This window comes from Hyperoodon ampullatus (assembly GCF_949752795.1).
Source record: "Hyperoodon ampullatus genome assembly, chromosome: 4".
Classification (NCBI taxonomy): Eukaryota; Metazoa; Chordata; class Mammalia; order Artiodactyla; family Ziphiidae; genus Hyperoodon; species Hyperoodon ampullatus.
In genome coordinates this window covers 84,064,148-84,085,060 of record NC_136917.1, presented here as the reverse complement: position 1 = coordinate 84,085,060, position 20,913 = coordinate 84,064,148, and the positions used below count along the sequence as shown (strand labels likewise).

General features: G+C 42.6%; 1 protein-coding gene across 2 annotated transcripts in view; it reads right to left on the bottom strand.

The window, feature by feature from the left end:
• The window catches only part of DCP2 (decapping mRNA 2), a gene marked incomplete at both ends in the record, with an annotated part of 43,955 nt that extends 39,222 nt beyond the window's left edge, over positions 1-4,733 (bottom strand). For both annotated transcript variants that reach the window (XM_079702971.1, XM_079702972.1), the window contains one exon: positions 4,681-4,733. In XM_079702971.1, coding sequence (XP_079559097.1) covers positions 4,681-4,733 — 53 coding nt within the window. The remainder of the gene's footprint in view (positions 1-4,680) is intronic.
• Positions 4,734-20,913: the final 16,180 nt, after the last annotated feature.

The following is a 20,913-nucleotide window of genomic DNA, read 5'->3' as shown; positions in this document are numbered from 1 at the left end:
TAAAGTCACGAAGGTAACCAATGGAACGATTTAAAATAGTGATATAACTGTACTGGAAGTAGGACAAGGGCAACAGTAAGTGTAAACTAAACCCTCACTTAATAATCTACCAAGATACACTAAATCCTCAATTTAATATCTAAAGTTGATAGCAACTGGTGCAAGTATACTTTAAAATATTGAAATATCCACCAGAAGAACTGAACACAAAACAGGTAAAAGTCTGGAGAGCAGAACTGGGATAAAAGGGGTAGGGCAAGAGACTGTTGCTTTTCATTTTATAAATTCATCTGTACTGTTTGATTTTTTTTAAACCTTACAGATGAGTACATTTTTTAATACTGAAAGGCTAACTTCTTTAAGAAACTTTGTAAGAAATAGGAAATTTTGATACAGGAAAATTAAACTTCAATGCTTTCATTCTGTGAATGTTTTTGATCTGTTTTAAAGATTTAAAAGTGTTTGTATATACATACATATGTATATTTTAATAGCTAAAATAAAATGCTTTCCACAATATTTTGTTATGGGAAAAATCTCTCCACCTAACAAAAATGTCACTTTTCCAGTGTTCCCATAGATAGACAAAGCATTAGCACAAGGACTACAATTAATACAAAAATGTTTCCAGTGAACTGAACACTAAGATGGCAAGCTGAAGATAAACACAAATTATTTAATTAACCTATATGATCACCAAAATAGCAGCAACATTAGTTGCTGGAAAATACCTTTCTCCTTTTAACACTGGAGTGGCTTTACAATTTAATTCTAACGGGGCTTATAAAAAACTCCAAACACTTCTTTAAGAGAAATAACTTACCAAACTGCAGTTTTCAGTTTTTACTTTAAAAACATGCTTTCCAAATCTTTAATAAGATTATTTAAATAGTACTGGAAAACTATGTATTTTACTTTTAACGTCAAAAATCATGGCGCACCGAAGGCAAATATCACCATAAAATAGTGCTGATTTACTTTTTTACATACACGTACATGTTTTATTATAAATTAATTTTGGTTCACTAAAGCATTTTAGACCAGAGTCTTCCCTTCCTCTCCTCCAATTCCATTTCACCCAGAAGTCACCAGTTTTATCAGTTTGGTGTATATATTACTTTCAGACTTCTCCTGTGCATGCACACAAACATACATATACAAAACATTTAAAAATTTGTTTTAACAAAGGGCATAAAATGACTAGTTATTACCCTCAGTAGTATATTGTGTACATTTTCAAGACACAAACATTTTCCTTCAGTTTACTGTTTGCTAACTGCCTGAGGAATTTCTAATGGCTGCACAGTATTCCTGTAAATGAAATGTCCCATATTCAACCACCTGAAAAATAACATTTCATGTCTTAGGTTATAAGCTGTCTAATGGTTATAAAGTCACATCTTGAACATTTAAGTCTCTTGCTCTAATGTTTCACATAAAAATCACTCTCAAATTTTACATTCCTCCAAAACATATGAATATATGGTCAATAACTGACATAGACAAGATTAGCAGGACTATGTAATTTATCAAAAATCAAAATAACACAAAGCAAAAAAACCCTTACAGGTACTGATCATAAGAAGTAAAACTGGAGAAAATACAAAGGGAGTAAAAACAAGAGTCAAGACCAAACTTATAAATCAGCAGGTACTTAAAAAATAAGTATAGGACTTCCCCAGTGGCGCAGTGGTTAAGAACCCGTCTGCCAATACAGGGGACACGGGTTCAAGCCCTGGTCCAGGAAGATCACACATGCCACGGAGCAACGAAGCCTGCGCACCACAACTACTGAGCCAGTGCTCTAGAGCCCGCGAGCCGCAACTACTGAAGCCCATGCTCCGCAACAAGAGAAGCCTGCGCACTGCAATGAAGAGTAGCCCCCCCTCACCGCAACTAGAGAAAGCCTGGGCGCAGCAACAAAGACCCAACGCAGCCATACATACATATATACATAAATAAAATTTTAAAAAATCTTTAAATTAATCAACAAAGATATTATAAATATTAACTTGAAAAATGGTATTACTTTTAAAACCTCAAGTTTTAAGAAATGGTTATTTGGTTTTAAAACGGAGCAGGAGCCTTCCTGGGAAAAGACATCCCCACCCCCTATCAGTCACCTCTTATTCAGAGAAAAGTTTTAGCCTCCTAGACTAAATGTGGTTCAGAGAAGCAAGAAAATGCAGAAACAAAGGAAAGCAGTCTAGCATGACAAAATAATAATGGCTTAGCCATAAAACAAAGTCAAGGCCCTTTAGTTCCTCCTCAAGGCCTATAGATAATATCCTGAGCCATATCCCAAAGTTGTTTTGCAGAAACTAAAACCCCCACCAGGTGGAAGAAGTCAACTGTATGCTAACCACCAGCAAGCAGACCTCAGACCCTTGAAACCAGGTTGATAATTTGAGATTTCTAAAATGCCACCCTGTTACCTCACCACCAACCTATCGGAAGGATGTCCACGAGCTGACTACTCACCCTGGACCCTTTCCCTCATCTTGCCTTTAAAAACCCTTCCCTGAAAGCCATTGGGGAGTTTGTCTTTTGTGCATGAACTGTCCATTCTTCCTTGCATGGCCCAGAAATAAATGCAGTACTTTCCTTCAACCACAAACAGTGTCAGTATAGGCTTTTCTGCACCTCAGGGGAGTAGACCCAAGTTTGGTTTGGTAACACTTTCACTATTAGTTTAACAAGTAGCTAGCCCTAATTTTTAAACACATCATTCTTACAGAGCCAAAACACAGTAATTACAAAAAGTTTTCTTAAAGGAAAAAAAAAGAAATTTTTCTCTATTCTAAAAAATTTGTATAAAATAGTTTAAATACACTAACTAGAAAAACAAGTAAGAATCTTTATTTAACACAACAGATGTTTAACATGAAGTCTACAAAACACAACACCATTATTTTTAAGTAAGAGTACACACATAAAATCAACCACCTTCATAATGGTGATATGACTTCTTTAAATGATGTAATCCTCCGTAATATACAAAATAAACCCAATACTAATGGGGCAATTAGTTTAGATGCCAATTAGTTTAAAACTGCACCTACCAAATCTTATACTGTAAAAAGTATAAGATTACCCATCTTTTCTAAATCACCTGTATCCCTATTAATTCATACATAAACTATTGCTCACCTTTCCAAATACTACTCATATTTAATTTTTCTAACTATAAAATGTACATCCTCTAAAAAATCTTGGAAACATGAATAAGAAAATAAAAATCATAATCCCACATCTGGTATATGTTCTTCCACTCATTTACCTAAGACAGACATCAAACCTCTTTAAGAAAAATGATCATAGAAAATGAGTGCCTTTTAAGTGGTTCATTCGAGTCTATCGTATTCCAAAAGTTATAATCATACCATCACTAAAGAAGTACAGTGACGTTAATTCTCAGTGGTTGCTGAATTAGTCTATTTACTTATCTACATGTACTTTTCTCTTGTGAGGATATAACATTAGACTTGACTTCCTATTTCATCCACCTGCGTAGGAAAAAAAGCAGACATTAAAAAGGCCTAGGTCTTAAATCTTGATTTTCTAAATTAAGATGAATGTGACCTTGTGTAAATTACAACCTGAGTCTGTCAGATGAAAATGGAAAAAACTGCACCTACCAAATAGGGTGGTTTCGAGGATTAAATGATACATGTGAAGAGAGCAGCCAGTGCCTGCCTGGCACTCAGTAATAACTCCACAAGTATTAGTTCTTCCTTTCCCATTAAAAGAGGCGTGAATGCGACACAACTACTAAAAGTCAGACTTTTAGACATAAATACGTGAAATGTGTTTGTTTTAATCAGAGCTTTCACTCATTTGTAATTAAAATTACTTCACAACCCACTTACACCGACGACAACTCAGGGTATTACTGCACCAAAATGAGTTCCTTTTCCTGAAGTAAAATTTTAAGGCCATTTTACACTTGCTTGGCTATCTGAAATCATAGCCAACAAGAGAGAAGAACGCAGGAAATTTCTCTTGTAAAAGTACTCCATGAGTTAAAACCCAGCGGTTGAGAATGTCCTTTAATAAGGATAATTAAGAGACTGGGGCGGGGGGGAGGAACTCCAGGCTTTTTTTCCCACTTCCAATGATAAGTTTGGGGATGAACAAAAGAATAATTCTTTACAGCAATTCACAGAGAACGCCACGGACCCATAAGAATACTCCGGGGTAAAGGTAAATTTGAAAATTGCTCCCTGCGTAGGTCCGAGAACCTTGGGGTCTTTCAACAGAACTGGGGAAATGAGATGGAGGGAGGAGGGGGTAAAACGGTCTGTGAAAGCCAGAGAGCCAGAAAAAGCAATGGGAGGGGGGAGGGGCTGCCCCCAAAATGCCAAAGATCCAGGCTTTGGCGAAGCGCCTTCGCTTGCGGGGAAACCAAAGTAGTTGGGGAACTAAGAAAATGAGGAAATTCCAGCGCTGCGCGAGGAGGAATGGAGGGGGGCGTGAGAAACAGGGAGGCTGCGGCGGAAAAAGAGGGGGGTGTCGTCCGAGATAAGGGTCGAGGGGGAAAGGGAGCAGCGGCGGGACCGGAAAGCCCGGACAAGGATGTGAGCCGGGGGAGGAGACGCGGAGGCGTCCGGGGTCGCCGAAACTTAGAGAAAAAGAGCAGGGGACGACAGGGGGCCGGAGCAGCGCGGAGCGCCCCAGTACCTGCAGAGATCGTCCAGGACGCTGCAGGGAATCTCCACCCGTTTAGTCTCCATGATGAGGACCCACAGCAGGAGCAGTGCATCCCGGCTCCGCGCGGCCGGGGACCGAGGGTACGGCACGGAGAGCAGGCAGCGGCGGCTGCTGCGGCGACGGCGGCGGCTCCAACGAAAACGAGAGGGGGAAGGGGCGGGACCCGCTCACTTCCGCCCGGCTCCCTCAGCCAGGGACGCCGAGGCTGGGCCGCGGAGCGGGGGCGGAGCCCCGGGAGCCACGCCCCTGCTCTGCTTGAAAGGGCCAATGGGAAGCTGGAGAACCGGCAGCCTGAGCAAGCTAAGCCAATGAGGCGTTTGTTTATTGGTCCGTCGGCTCCAATCCGTCTTCAAGCTGTTCAGTTGCTACTCAGAAAACCAACTTCCCGCCGCCTTGGACTGGGCCTTGAGGTGGATAGGCGCATGCGCACCATGCCTCCTTCGCACTGTTAGGAAGTCTGGAGGGCTCAGGTCTTCCCACTAGATCCCAAGACCAATATCCAGGACTTCGACGTGGTCTGCACCATCGCTCCGTGACCGAGCAGGCGCTCCGACCTCTGCACTGCAGAGCCCGTGGGCGCTTTCAGCACGAGTGTGCATGCGTGGTTTCTGTCACCAGATATCCCGCGCACACACTCACCGCCGCCCCCAGCAACTCCAGGCCAAGGGCTGTGTCTCCTTTCGCTGCAAACCCCCAAGAGAGTTGTCATTTTTGTGGTGGCTCACCTCGTTCACTCTGCGGGCTTTACCCCAGTATTTGACACCCTGTAAGATCTCAGAAAATATGAATTGATTGAACCTGAACTCTGGAATCTGCATTCCACCTCCTGCACGCTCACACCACTCCAACTGGCTAGTCCTCATTCATTCCACATCTTGCTTATTGGAGTCCAATCCATTTGGGATCCTTGGAGACACTCTGGATGCATCCATTTCTCAGCTTCCTCCTTTTGTATCAGACCCACAGGCCCACACACACCTGCTCAGTCTTGAGTTTAGTCCGTTCTGCCATTTAATCTCCCATCTTTTAATTTCTGTTAAAATGCCCACTGCCTTAACATCAGGTTCGCATTATTTCTTCTCCCTAGTCTAAGAGCTGCCTAACCAGTACCTCCTCCACCTCCATTCTTAGACTGTACACCTGCCCAGGTTTTGTTTTGTTTTGTCCAGATATGAACAGGTTACTATCTTTTCAGCTTCTGATAGTCCACCTACTTCAGCTTCTGATGTATATTCAAGCCCAAACTTGGTATAGGAGCCCTGTTACCATCTATTTTACTCTATTTTCCATCTTTGTTCTTTTTGCTTTTTATTGGAAGATTCCTCAAGTTTATTTTCCAGCCATCTATAGTTTTTACTTTTCTAGAATTTTCTTTCGTTCTTCAAATGGCTCTTCGTCATGGTGTCATAGCCTTGCTTTATAGATCCTGTATTTCTATGAGGATATTAATACATTTCAAAAGTTTTCTTCTTCCTGAATAGTCTTTTATTCCTCTCAGTTGCTTTTTCCTAGTAATTTGGCCTCCACCTATCATATTAGAAGTTTTCTGGTGGTCCTCAACTATTCACTCATACTTAAGAGTATGGAACTAAAAAAACTGGAGTCAAGTGCTGTAAAAGCTGATTGGAAGCTCCCAGCATGTGGGTGGGACTTGTTTCCTGAGAGCTTCACTGTAGGATGGTCTGGCTGGGCTGCTGGTTGGGAACACATGTCATCGGTATCTGTAGGTCATTCTTTCCAGCTGGTCAAATTCCCTGTAGAGAAAATCCTTTCAGGCCAAACTGGAAATATTCTAGGAGTCAAGTAGGGAAGCACAGGCTGGAGTATTCTGTTTGTTCTATTCAGTCCTCCCTGCCACAGTACAAGCCTAGTTTGGGTTTCCTCAGAAACAGGCCCTGCGACAAGGATTTGAGTGTGAATAGTTGATTTGAGATGTGATCCTGGGAGAGACTGGTGGCAGAGCAGGGAAGTGAGTCAAGGAAAGGAAGAAGGCCAATGAAAGGATTATTATCAACAAAGTTAGCACTGAGGGTTAACTGGAGCTGGAGAACTTTGAAGGCCAGTATGAATCACACCTCAGAGTTATCCTACTCAAGGGGTGAGAAAGATGGAGTATTTATATACTAATTTCCATCAGCTATTGGTTGAGGGCTGCCCTTGGGGTCAGCATCCCAGCCTGCCACATGGGCAGCAAGGCAGGCTCTGCTGACCAGGAAAAGCCCTCAGGCAAAGCCCTCATCAGGTGGAAAAGATAATTACGTGATGACCAGATGCTGGCAGTTAGATGTTGTTGTGCTGCACCAGGGCAAGCCTGCAAGCCTTGTAGCTGCCCAGCCTCGAGACCAAAGAAAGAGCCCGGAGACAGCAACAGAGAAACATCGATGGTATATTGGACAGGAGGATCTTACACAAAGGGTCCTGGGGTGCCCCTACCACGTGCAGCAGATGGCAGGCAGGACATGGCAGGGAGAAGGAGGCTACCATCTATAGGGGGAATTCACATCAGGTGGGCTCATCAGTTACCAGTGACTAATTAAGGCCTATAGTTAAGAGGATTGGACAGTCATGTGAGTGAAGCAGGGACTGGTCAAGCAGGGATGTACAGAAAGCAAGAGAACAGCCATCTTGAATGGCCTGACCATGCAGATGTCCAGGCAGCTTGGTGTAATGGATTGGTGGATGATGGTAAGCACCTTCAGTAGCTCTCTCTTGCTTGGTGTGCATTCTATCTATCCTACTGTAACAAGCAGGACCCCATGAGGCCTTCCTGGGACAGACCCCGCCCCCCCTCCACCATGTCCTCTACCTGCCTCTTGTCTGTAGAAAAACTTTAGCCAAATAATAAATTTAATCAGAGAAGTGAGAAAATGTGAAAGCAAAGGAAAAAAACAAGACAAAATAATAATAATTTAGCCATTAAACAAAGTCAAGGACCTTTAGTTCCTACTCAAGGGCTACAGATAATATTCTGAGCCATATCCTTTGAGCTGTTTTGTAGATACTGAAAACCCTCATCAGGTAGAAAAAGTTAACTATGTGATGACCAGACTGTAGCAATGACATAAGCTTCTCTAGCTTACACAAGTCTGAGAACTGACCTCAAAGAAATGGGAACAAACCAACCCTGGAACTGAAGATTAACTGTACTTAAAACAATCAAGATGACACTGATCAGACCACTGCACGACCAATTTCAATATGATTGTCGGAGCTGACTGTGCTCTTCTGCACTTAGCACCCTCTCTCCGCCTATACACCCCTGAAACTCCCTTTAAAAGCCCTTGCCCCCTGATCGGCAGTTGGGAATTGGCTTTTGGACACGCGTCCAAACCTTCTCCCCAGGTTGCCAGCCACCTAAATAAAGCAGTTTTTCCTTTCCTACCAACACTTGTCTCTCAAATACTGGCTTTCGAGCAGCGAGCAGACAAACCTGAGTTCAGTAACACTAACTGAACTTCTTTTCTGTGTCTGAGGGACACCTTGGTGATTATTTTTCTTAGTTGTCCACTTGTAGCTCAAGTCTGGTTTTTAGAGTACTCTAAATGGTGGCAGGGAAACAATGGTGGAAGGCAAAGTGGTGTTTACCCGCAAGGGTCCAATGGCATAAAAACAATCAGGCTACCAGCCCCACTGAAGAACCTAGAGGAAGTTTTCCTGCTCCCTTATTTCTTTATGGTCTCCCAGCTCAGGGACAGCTACACAACTCCTTCTTTGGCTTTTAGGGGCCAGGAAGTCCCCAAACTCTCTCACAGTGCTAAGTCAATCTCCTCCACAAAGAATTCCAATGATGTCTGAGGGCAAGCATCTTCCAAGTTACTTTCCTGCCCATTCCCCATCTCACCCCTGCTTCCTCTCACACACATTTCTAGGAGATGGGCTAGTGCACAGTGGAGCGGCCCTTATAGCAGCCCTCTGAGCCGTGACTTCTAGAAAACCCAAGGCCTCGTTCAAATCCAACTGTCCACAGGCCCCAGCAGCCTGTGGCTTGAGAGAAGAAAATAAATTGGAGTTTGGAGTTGAGGGAAAGGAAGATGCTAGCGTTCTTAACTTATAATATGATATGACTTTTAAATAATTGGGTTCATCAAAACCTTTATAGTTTTTAAATATGCTATCTCATTTAGTGTTTATAACTACATGGGATGGGCAGATAGAGCTTAATGAAGCTTATAAAGATTAAGTGACTTATAAAGATTAAATCATTAAACCACTGTATGCAATGGAGCCAGAGCTAGAATTCAGGTCTTTTGAACTCATCAGCAGGAATTCTGCTTCAAGAAGAATGACACACTAATAATTATTAATATCTGTATAGCATATTATAGTACAAAATTATTTTCAAATACAATAATCCTCACAACAAAATGAGTTGTTGTAGAATTCTAAAAAAATACTTAACATGCTTACTGGCCTCTCCCAAGTCAGCTGAGCTCCTGACAGCTCTGGATCCAATTTCTACAGGTCTCTCAGCTTTGCCCTACTCCACATGTTAGCTTTAACCTCAGGACACTGGTGAGATGGCCCTGGTAGTTCCAGGCATCATATCCTGATCTGATGACATTCAATAAAGAGAGGAGAGAATGGAGAGCCGTCAGGTATCAGAGTAGCCAATTAAACCAGCAAGCCAAAAATGAAAGAGTTAAGCCTTTAATCACTTACTGTGACAGTGTGAGAAAGAGGTTAAAACCAGACAAAGCATGATTCCTCCTTTCCATTTTCTCCATGGAACAGAGCGCTTGTCAAGGTCAGATGGATTAGCTCAGATCCACCAGTGTTGGGTGGTGGTTTCACTGAACAAAAGGCTCCTGCTGTTTTATGGACCCTGGGGAAAGGGTTAGGAGTGAAATAGCACTCCTCCTTCCCAGATAAGGAAGTCTCAGCAGAGGCACCTGAAGAAGACCTCTGCCCAAGCCGTAGATAAGGAGACCTAGGATTGAAGGCCCTGGGGCTAGGAATGCAAATAGCGAAGCACAGGAGTCTCGGAGGCCTGAGTCCTTGACTGCAACCCCCCTCAGAGATCGCAGTCCACTGGCTGTGCACCAAGGCTGCGTAGAGAGAGCAGATATTCCCCATGAGGCCTGCCAGGCAAAGCTTTTGTAATTGCCCAGGGTTAGGCCTGAAAAATCACACATAGGTCTTTTAACCGTGAGCCAGACTCATCAAGAACTGCTGGAATTAAGTGGACTCTGAAGCCTGTCCTACCTCTGAACCCACATGAACCCATAAGTTTCTTTTTTTTTTAATAAATTCATTTAGTTTATTTAAATTTGGCTGCGTTGGGTCTTCGTTGCTGCACGCAGGCTTTCTCTAGTTGCAGCGAGCGGGGGCTACTCTTTGTTGCGGTGCGTGGGCTTCTCATTGCGATGGCTTCTCTTGTTGCGGAGCACGGGCTCTAGGCACGCGGGCTTCAGTAGTTGTGGCACGCAGGCTCAGTAGTTGTGCCTCACAGGCTCTAGAGCACAGGCTCAGTAGCTGTGGCGCATGGGCTTTGTTGCTCCGCGGCATGTGGGATCTTCCCAGACCAGGGCTCAAACCCGTGTCCCCTGCATTGGCAGGCAGATTCCTAACCACTGCACCACTAGGGAAGCCAAATACATTTCTTTTTATTTCAGCCCAAGCTTTCTGTTATGTGGGCCCAAATCATTCCAACTGATATGTTTCACTAGCCACCCAGGGGCTCAGACCAGAAACCTAAGAGTGAATCTTGATTCCTGTCTTTCTCACACATTACCATGTCCAGTCCATCCGTGAGTCCTGTGCAATCTACCTCCCAAACCTATCTAAAAACCCATCCCCTTTATATGTATTGGTATAACTGGATCACTTTACTATACACCTGAAACTAACACAACATTGTAAATCAACTATATTTCAATCGAAAATAAAAATAAACAAATAAATAAAACCCATTCCTTTTTCTCCAACCTCAGCCTTCCCCACCTCAGTCCAAGCCACCTCATCTCTCACTTGGACAACTTCAGTAGGCTCTCCTGTCTTCTGCTCTTGCCCTATTTTAATCCATCCTCCATGTAGCAGCAAGAGCGATCATCTTAAAACACAAATTTGATCACATCGCTCTCCTGCTTGGAAATCTTCATGATCCTTGGAGTCAAATCCAATATGCATGCTGTGGCCCAAGAGACTATATGATGGGGCACCAGACTATCACTCTTGTTTCTTCCTATGTCCCATCTGCATCTCTCTCTCACTACACCCTAACCACACTAGCCTTCTTCCGATTCATCAAAAACTCCAAACTCTTGGGAATTCCCTGGCCGTCCACTGGTTAGGACGCCGCGCTTTCACTGAAGAGGGCATGGGTTCAATCCCTGGTCGGGGAGATAAGATCCAGCAAGCCACACGGCCAAAAAAAAAAAAAAAGGAAAAAAAGGTCTTCTAACTCTTTCTGCATACCATTCCCTCTACCTGGAATGCTGCCCACCCCCTTCTATAATTCCCTCCTTTATGTACAGCTTAAACGTCACCTCTTCAGAAATCCTTCCCTGCCCACTGTATCTAAATAGTCTCTACTGTTATTATCAATCCCATTCCTTTGTTTTCTTCATACTATGCTTCCTCAATGTGAATTTTTTTCAATCTATTTTTCCCTCTCCCCCACTATACCATAAGTTACAAGAAAGCAGGGATCTTTTCTATGTTATTCATTGAGTCCCCAGTGCTTAGAATATCTTTGTCATATGGTAGGCACTCTATAAACATTTGCTAATTAAGAATAGGCAAATGAGTAAGTTATCACCAAATACGTGCTAAGATTACTGAGGAAGAAGTGACAAGATGCAAAATCTTAACATCAATAAGTGTGAAGTTCTTCAAAAAAATAGTGCATCTCTGCTTAGAAATCTGTTGGAAAAGATGAACTCATCCTAGCTCAGATGGGTTTTTGTTTTTTTATTTTAGTTATTTAATATTTTTGGCTGCGTTGGGTCTTCGTTGCTGCGCACAGGCTTTCTCTAGTTGCGGTGAGCGGGGGCTACTCTTCGTTGCGGTGCGCGGGCTTCTCATTGCAGTGGCTTCTCTTGTTGCGGAGCACGGGTTCCAGGCACACGGGCTTCAGTAGTTGTGGCTCACAGGCTCTAGAGCGCAGGCTCAGTAGTTGTGGCGCACGGGCCGCGGCATATGGGATCTTCCCGGACCAGGGCTTGAACCTGTGTTCCCTGCATTTGCAGGCGGATTCTTAACCACTGTGCCACCAGGGAAGTCCTGGTTTTTGTTACTTTCACTAAAGAGTTCTAATTAATGCAGAGTTCACTTGCTCTCGCTTTCTCTATGTATGTGTGTATATATAGATATATATGTACATATATACTATATCATATATATTATATAAATATATTATGTAAATATATGAAATATAATATACGATAATATAATAAATATATAATACATACCTATGTATGTTAAACATAAATATACATATAAATATATTATGTATATAAAACAACTCTAGACTCGAGAACTCTGGAATACCTTCCTTTACTTTTGCCCTCCCCTTCCTGCTCCTCTGTCATGTCTAACTCCCATGCTCTGATAAGTTTGCCCAGAATCGGAGGAAGCAGTTGAAAGGGGGAAAATGAAGTTGTCAGACGCAAATAAAAAAGCTCTATTCCAGTGGTAAACAACCTTTTTTTTACATGAGGGACAGCTCAGGAAAAAAGAAACTTGTTTCAGGATTTTTCTTGTTTAGAAATAATTTCTTAATTTTTTAAAATCAGAAATATAATCTCTATAACAATTGTTAAGAATTTTCTTATTTAATTCCCTGTCACTGATGAAGGGGTTTTGGTTTTTTTTTTTTTGCGTGCTGGAGGCTGTTTTGTTTTTCTTTCTTTAACTGACCTTGGAAGCATCTTAATTGGGAAAAGCTGTTTATCTCATAACATCTCATATAAAATTCTTTAAAGGAAGAAATTTTGTTGAAACAAGAGCATACAAATCCTAAGCATTTCTCCAATCACTCATTATTAAAATAATCAGCTTAGGGCTTCCCTGGTGGCGCAGTGGTTGAGAGTCCGCCTGCCGAGGCAGGGGACGCGGGTTCGTGCCCCGGTCTGGGAGGATCCCACATGCCGTGGAGCGGCTGGGCCCGTGAGCCATGGCCGCTGAGCCTGCGCGTCCGGAGCCTGTGCTCTGCAACGGGGGAGGCCACAACAGTGAGAGGCCCGCATACCACCAAAAAAAAAACAAAAAACAAAATAAAATAATCAGCTTAATTGGGCCCCATTACCCATTGGTCGACATGGGGCTCATTGTCCACAGTTGGTCTGTTACTCTCCAGACAGAGGCCCCATCTGTGACAGGCCTGGGTGGCCCCAACCGTTCCCAGAGTACACATGGACACCAGAATCCAAAACAACAAAAGTCTGTTTTATCTCTACCAGCAGAGGGTGTCCATTCCTTTTTCCCACTTTTAAAGTTGACATCATACAGCCTTCTCATGTTTTTAGCACAAGAGCAGGACTTGAAAACTGAGCCTTTTGCCATACGTAGGACTCCCCCTTCTAACGACTTCAGGTGAGTATATCATTATCTGCTTAAATGATTCAGATCTCCGAAAAAACCCTTTCCCACATAAGGAAAACTCTCCCTGAAAGTTGGCTTTCTCTTTTCTATTCTATAGTCACTGCAGCACTGCCAAATGGTGATATAATCTCACTCTCTACATTCGTTTTATATTATATTGCTGCTTTGACAAATTACCAAACTTGGTGGCTTAAATAGTACAAATTTATTACCTTATAGTTCTGTAGGTTATAAGCCCAACAAAGATCCCACTGAGCTAAAATCAGGATGTTGGCAAGGCTGTGTTCCCTACTGGCGGCTCTAAAAGCAGAATAAGTTTCCTTGCCTTTTCCAGCCTCTAGAGACCACCTGCTTTCTTTGGCTCATGCTTCCCTTGCTCCCCTCCCAAGCCAGTAATGTTTGGTCGATTCCTTCTTGCATCACATTACTCTGACCTTCTTGCATAGTCTCATTTCCCTGTGACTCACTCCTTCTGCTTCCTCCTCCATTTTTAAGGACCCCCCCAACTGGATAATTCAGGACAACCTCCCTATCTTAAAGCCAGCTGATTAGTAACCTTAATTCCCCTTTTCCATTAACATAACATAGTCACAGATTCCAGGGACTGGGATGGACATTTTGGGGGGCATTATTCTGCTTGTCACACTGTATAGGCATCCTTGCTTTACAGCTTTTCTCTATGCCTACCCACCCCCTTACCTCCACTTCCAGGAATAATTGCCAATTTTTTTGGCCCTTTGGCATGTGGGATCTTAGTTCCTTGACCAGGGTTCAAACCTGCACCCCCTGCAGTGGAAGCACCGAGTCTTAACCACTGGGCCGCCAGGGAAGTCCCCACTGACAAATTTTTATGGTGCCTGAAAATAGCTAGTTTTAGTAAATTAAAATTATGCAGTTTTAACTCCTTTGTTCATTGTGCATGGGATCACCCAGTTTAAAACCAGACCTTATTTAAGGGTAAAATGATGCCTGGGCTTCCCTGGTGGCACAGTGGTTGGGAGTCCGCCTGCCGAGGCAGGGGATGCGGGTTCGTGCCCCGGTCCGGGAGGATCCCACGTGCCACGGAGCGGCTGGGCCCGTGAGCCATGGCCGCTGGGCCTGCGCGTCCGGAGCCTGTGCTCTGCAACGGGAGAGGCCACAGGAGGGAGAGGCCCGCATACCGCAAAAAAAAAAAAAAAAAAAAAATGCCTGGGATTTGCTTTAAAATAATCCACCAGGGGAAAAAGTTGCAAGGCAAATAGATAAAATAAGGTAAGTAATTGTTGAAGTTGGGTGATAAGTACATGGAGTTTAATTATATTCTTTACTTTTGTATATATTTTCAAAAGTTCGTAATTTAAAAATTGAGACTTTCTTGGGACTTCCCTGGCAGTCCGGTGGTTAAGACTCCATGCTTCCATTGCAGGGGATCTGGGTTTGATCCCTGGTCAGGGGAACTAAGATCCCGCATGCCACATGGCACGGCCGGAAAAAAAAAAAAATCAAGACTTTCTTACTGAGAATTCAATTGACTTCTCTTCTTGTTGTTGTTTTTTTTTTTTAACTGTTTGAGAGGGGAAAAAAATAAATAAGAATAGTCAAAACTGCATACTAAATATGTCCTTATTAAATGCACTAATTTGGAAATGCAACTGACTTAAAAAAAAAACTTTTTGAGATATAATTTACAATGAGATGCTGCTGACTTTTATAAAATTAAACTTTATTTTTGAGAAAATTGGAGATTCATATCTAGTTGTAAGAAGAGAGCTCTGATATACCCTTTACCCAGTTTCCCACAGTGGTAACATCTTACAAAACTATAGCAGGATATCACAACCAGGAGAGTGACATGGACAGTCAAGACACACATTTCCATCACCATAAGGATCCTTCATGATGCCCTTTTATAGCCAGCATTTTCTGTGTAGGTGACATGTATTTATTGTACATTCCAAATGAAGACCCTTCTTATCAATTTTACATGCCTTCCTCTCAGCTTTGCTTAGAAACTTATTGGCAGTTGCTTAAAATTACCAAAACCTATTTTTTCAGAGCTGTCAAACACACTGACTGATATAATCCTAAAACTGAACTGACCAAATTTTAGGAACCATAGATAGACTAGCAAAATATGAGCTCAAATAAGGGATTGAGAGCAGTGCACAAAATAGTGGAGAGGCATCCTGGGACTCCAGCATCAAAGCAGCATGGCAGGGAGGCAGGGCAGTCAGTGTAACCACCTGGGTGGCCCAGTCATCAAACACGTGACAGACACTGCTACTGCCAGCTGCCTCTTCCAATATCCAGGCTCCTCGTTCCTTTCAGTTAAAGGGCTCACGTAGGAATGCATGTTGGTGCAGCCACTATGGAAAACAGTATGGAGGTTCCTCAAAAAGCTAAAAATAGAGTTGCCATGTGATCCAGCAATCCCACTCCTGGGCATATATCCAGACAAAACTATAATTCAAAAAGATACATGCACCCCTATGTTCATAGCAGCACTATTCACCATAGCCAAGACAGGGGGACAACCTAAGTGTCCATCAGCAGATGAATGGATAAAGAGGATGTGGTATATATATACAATGGAATACTACTCAGCCATTAAAAAAGAATGAAATAGGGCTTCCCTGGTGGCGCAGTGGTTGAGAGTCCGCCTGCCGATGCAGGGGACACGGGTTCGTGCCCTGGTCTGGGAAGATCCCACATGCCGTGGAGCGGCTGGGCCCGTGAGCCATGGCCGCTGAGCCTGCGCGTCCGGAGCCTGTGCTCCACAACGGGAGAGGCCACAACAGTGAGAGGCCCCCGTACAGCAAAAAAAAAAAAAAAAAAAAGAATGAAATAATGCCATTTGCAGCAACATGGATGGACCTAGAGATTATCATACTAAGTGAAGTAAGTCAACAAGAGAAAGACAAATACCATATGATATCACTTATATGTGGAATCTAAAATACAACATAAATGAACTTATCTACAAAACAGAAACAGACTCACAAAGAGAACTGAATCACTTTGCTGTACAGCAGAAATTAACACAATATTGTGAATCAACTATACTTCGATTTAAAAAATTAAATTGAATTAAATAAATAAAGGGCTCACTTAAAAGCCTACATCTCCTGGCCCCTCTCACAGCTGTATGTAAGTAGATGGAGCAACTGCATTTGGCCAAGAAGATGTATGCATAGGGTAGTCTAGGACTTCAGTAAAGTCTCTAAAAGAAAGTGGCAAGCTTTTCTTTACTCCTTCCTGTGGCCAACAGCTGACCCTCTGGTCAGAGAAGTAAAATAGAAGATGCTGTGGACTCTGATGACCTTGGAGCCACCAAGCCAGGCCTGGAGTACCTATCTGTAGATTTCCTTTATTGAGAGAAAGAGAGACAGGCAGAGAGAAAGAGAGAGAGGTAAACTTCTGTCTGTGTAAGCCATGATATTGGGCTTTTTTCTCTTACATGCAGTCAGTGATCCAAACTGACATAAGCAATCTTCCCCTTATCTAGAGGCAAAGGCTTTTCTCATTTGAGGCTTAAAACTGCTCTTTTGATTTGGGAAAAAAACACTTCAGTAGGCTTTTTAATCATATAAAATTAAAGGCCTGAAATGATTACAGACTGAAGAGTTTGAGACAGTGGGAGGTTACCAGCTCTGTGGAACGATGCAAAATTTTCTCTTCCTTTGAGTAGAGTTGAGGCTCTGAAGAAAGAGGGTTACTATATTGGAGGAAGGAATAATGAGCAGAAAGGAAGGATTTCTTATCTTTTTAGAAGAAAACAAAAGGGTATAGTTGAGGGCCTGACCCCGGGTAGAGTTTAAGTTCAGGATACCCACATCTATCATCTATTCTCTCAAAGACACTTTTGCCACCAGAGGCCTAAGGAGAGTGACAGCAAGTGGGGCAGCCTTCTGTAGAGATGGATCTGGGAGCCAGGATATCAGCATACATTAATTTTAAGGTAGATTTTTTTTTTCCCTGCACCGTAATTCTCTTTGCTGGTGTCTAAATGTAGTGAGCATCTGTCTTTCCTTTCCTTTCCTTTCCTTTCCTTTCCTTTCCTTTCCTTTCCTTTCCTTTCCTTCCTTTCCTTTTCCTTTCCTTTCCTTTCCTTTCTGCATCCATTTTCCCTCTGGTAACATGAAGCTATGTTTCCTTCAGGAGCAACTCCTCCCCCACCCACATCCTAGTGTTTTGGGAGGGTTTGATTCCTCACCCCCAACCCCCTCACCCTAGCCCCCAATCTCCAAGAGCATTTGTCACAGTGATAAGTTAAGGGATAAGCTAGAAACACAAGTCATGCTCAATAAACCCAATACTATGACATTTGGGGGGCTTAGTGGGAAAGGAATGTCTTCTTTCTGCTCTTCTTGCTAAAGTGCTCAGAACATAAGCCTGGAGATTCTGTGCCTTCTCTGCTACCACTCAGGAGAGCCTGCCTGAGAATGAAGCCAAAACAGAGGAAACAGGGGCACGAGATGAAAAGAAACTATTTCTGATCACATTGTTTGCACCCTGGTATCCAAATGAGCCTTGAACTACATGTATCCCCTGCATTTTTCATGACCTTAGCCAACACATTCTCTTTTACTGATGGTGGTGTTGTTGCTCTTTAAAACCAGTTTGAGTTGAGTGTCTGTCTCTTGCAACCCTGAGTCCTGACTGACACACTAAGTCTGGTCTTCCTGTGTTTTGGGGAATCAAGGAAGAAGTGTGTGCCTACATTTGGAGTGTATGTTTATTAGGGGAGCAAAGCATCAAGAGAAAAAAGTTGTGAGAGCAAGAGAAGATTGGCAGGAATGGAGCAGCAGGCCAAAAGCAAGAGGGCGACCTTGGGAATGGAGATGAAAGCTTAAACCCTCTGTTTGGCACTCAACAAGAATGACCTCTGAAACCTAGAGACCTTGGGAACACTCCGATTACACTAATAAAGTCAGTATATCATAAATGAAATATGGTATCTGCAAAAACTGTCTCATAAGTCCAAGTGGGAAGAGCTGAATCAGATGGTTGGCTAATATTATTCACATCTTCAAAAAACAGCGAGCCAACAACGTGTGGAGAGGAAAGCCTCAAAGAGATCTGAGATGCAGAGTTTGGCACTGCCTCTCCAAGTCCCACAGACTGGAGACACACTGAGTAGCCAACTTGAGCCTCTGCTTGGCAGTTCTTCCACATAATGGCTCTGATAGGACCATTAACCTTTAAAAATTACTCAACTTAGGTGCCATTTCAATTCAGCACTCTTCAAGCAACTTTAAGATTACAATTTCACGTCCATGTAGCCTTCCATCAGCACTGTCAAGGCTGATGCAAGGCCATGGACAGGAGAGGAGGCACGTTCAGGTTAAAACCATTTGGGAGCATGCAACATCAAACTGTACCAGGAGGCCAAGTCCAAAGACCAGGTCTGGAGGGTCCTAAACAGAATCAGAGTTTGGGAAAGGGGTGTGAAATTGGAAGGTGGTGTTGGGTGAGAGGGCTACACTTTCTGAGACAGAGGCAGAGAAATAAAAGATCAGGTTGGAAATGAACAAAGACATTTGGTAATGGTTCTAATCCAACTAGAGGGTCTGCATCTGGCCTTTGTTGGCTTGGGCTCTGAGATGTGGGGCTGGTTAAAGGACAGGGCCCACAACACTTGGTCCTAATTTTTGCATGATAGAAGGCTCCCTGCCCACCAGGGGCCAAATCCACATTTTCATTAGTGTTGGAAATACCATTTTAGAAACTTAGTCCTTTGTCCTTATGCTTTTTCCCCTCTTTTGCATTTGGACAAATGCAAATGTCCATGAAGAGCATTAATACATTAAACTTCATCACTCGTATAGACATCCTTATTGATAATTTTCTTGTTTTAAGCAAAAATTAAGTGCCTTCTGTTTTACTTCTTAAAAGAGCTTCATTGTTTTTACTAGTAATCGACTTTCTAAAAGTTAATTTTCCTAACTTTGAATATGAAAAATTCATGCAAATCGATGAAAGACTCACGCTGAGAATAAATAATGCACGCAATTTTTATGCTGAAAAAGTCCAAGCCGTGATGTCATTAATATACAAAACTAGATTGTTAATTTCTGTACACCTACCCATACATATTATTCTTTCCATGACAGCGGGGTATGTGAACCATAAATTTATATTTTCCAGAATTACATGTTTTAAAGATGATCTACCTCTAGCTTTTGAGTGCCACTTCTTCAGAGGTATTTGCTTGAGAAAGAATTGAAAATAATGGCCAGCTGGCAGACTGCCAGGTTTCAAAAGAACTGGTTTGGCCTTGTATCAGTACTTACATTAAAGTCTGTTTATTTAATTTTCTACAGAAGAGAATTTGCATTGCTAAAGTTGGCATGTACAGCATGCGTCCCTAATTTAGGTAAAACACCCATTCTGCCAGAAATCCATAATTAGAAAACAAGCATAAAAGCTATTCAAAAGCATATGTTAGTTTTTACAGATTTAAAGTTTTATGTGCAAAGCATCAGCCCACTTGATACAGGTGTTACGTGTATCATGAATTATTAAATGAATTATTGCTCACTTCCTCTGCCCTGCTTTTGTTCCTAGTCTGGCTTACCTCCTCTCTCTTCCCTTCTCCCCGATTCTCCGTTTCCCCTACTCTGAGCAAGTTAACAATCTCTGCATGTCCTTGCATGCCTTCTCCCTACTCTTTTTTTCTTTTTTCTTTTTGGCCATGCTGCGTGGCATGTGGGATCTTAGTCCCTGACCAGGGATCGAACCCATGCCCCTGCAGTGGAAGCACAGATTCCTAACCACTGGAGTGCCAGGGAATTCCCTCCCTACTTTTTAAATTAGACAAACATATATACATGGGGATTTCCCCCTCATTGTCTTACAAAATAAACGAGGGTTATAAAATTTTTAAAATTTTCTTTCTTAGGGCTTCCCTGGTGGCACAGTGGTTGGGAGTCCACCTGCCAATGCAGGGGACACGGGTTCGTGCCCCGGTCAGGGAGGATCCCACATGCCGTGGAGCAGCTGCGCCCATGAGCCATGGCCGCAGAGCCTGCACGTCCGGAGCCTGTGCTCCGCAACGGGAGAGACCACAGTGGTAAGAGGCCCGCATACCGCAAAAAAAAAAAAAAAATTTTCTTTCTTAGTAAAAATATGTGGAAATCTCTCCAGTCAATTGATAGAGAACTCACTCATTCTTTTAAGTATATAATATTTTGTGTTGCTTTATATTCTATGATGTGGCTATACCACAATTTAGTCAATTATTTCCCCACTGATGGGCATACACTTTGCTTTTGATCTTTTGTTCCCGCAAAAAAAAAAGTTCTGCAATAAAAGTCCTTTATGCAAGTCCTTAAGTACTGGTGCCTCTATTTCTAAGGACTAGAAGGAGTGAGATTGCTGGGGCAAGGGTGTGCATATTTTAAATTTTAATAGGTACTGCCAGATTGCCTTCCCAATGCACAGTATTGAATTCACAGTTCAAATGTAATGTATGAGTGTGCCCTCCCCTGCACTCACCTCTACTGCCACCAGTCATAGGCACTGTTATTCTTTTTAATTATTGCATATTGGTAAAAAGTGTTGGCATGTTCCCTGACTTCAGACTATACTACAAAGCTACAGTAATCTAAACAGTGTGGTACCAGCACAAAAACAGAAACATAGATCAATGGAACAGGATAGAAAGCCCAGAAGTAAACCCCC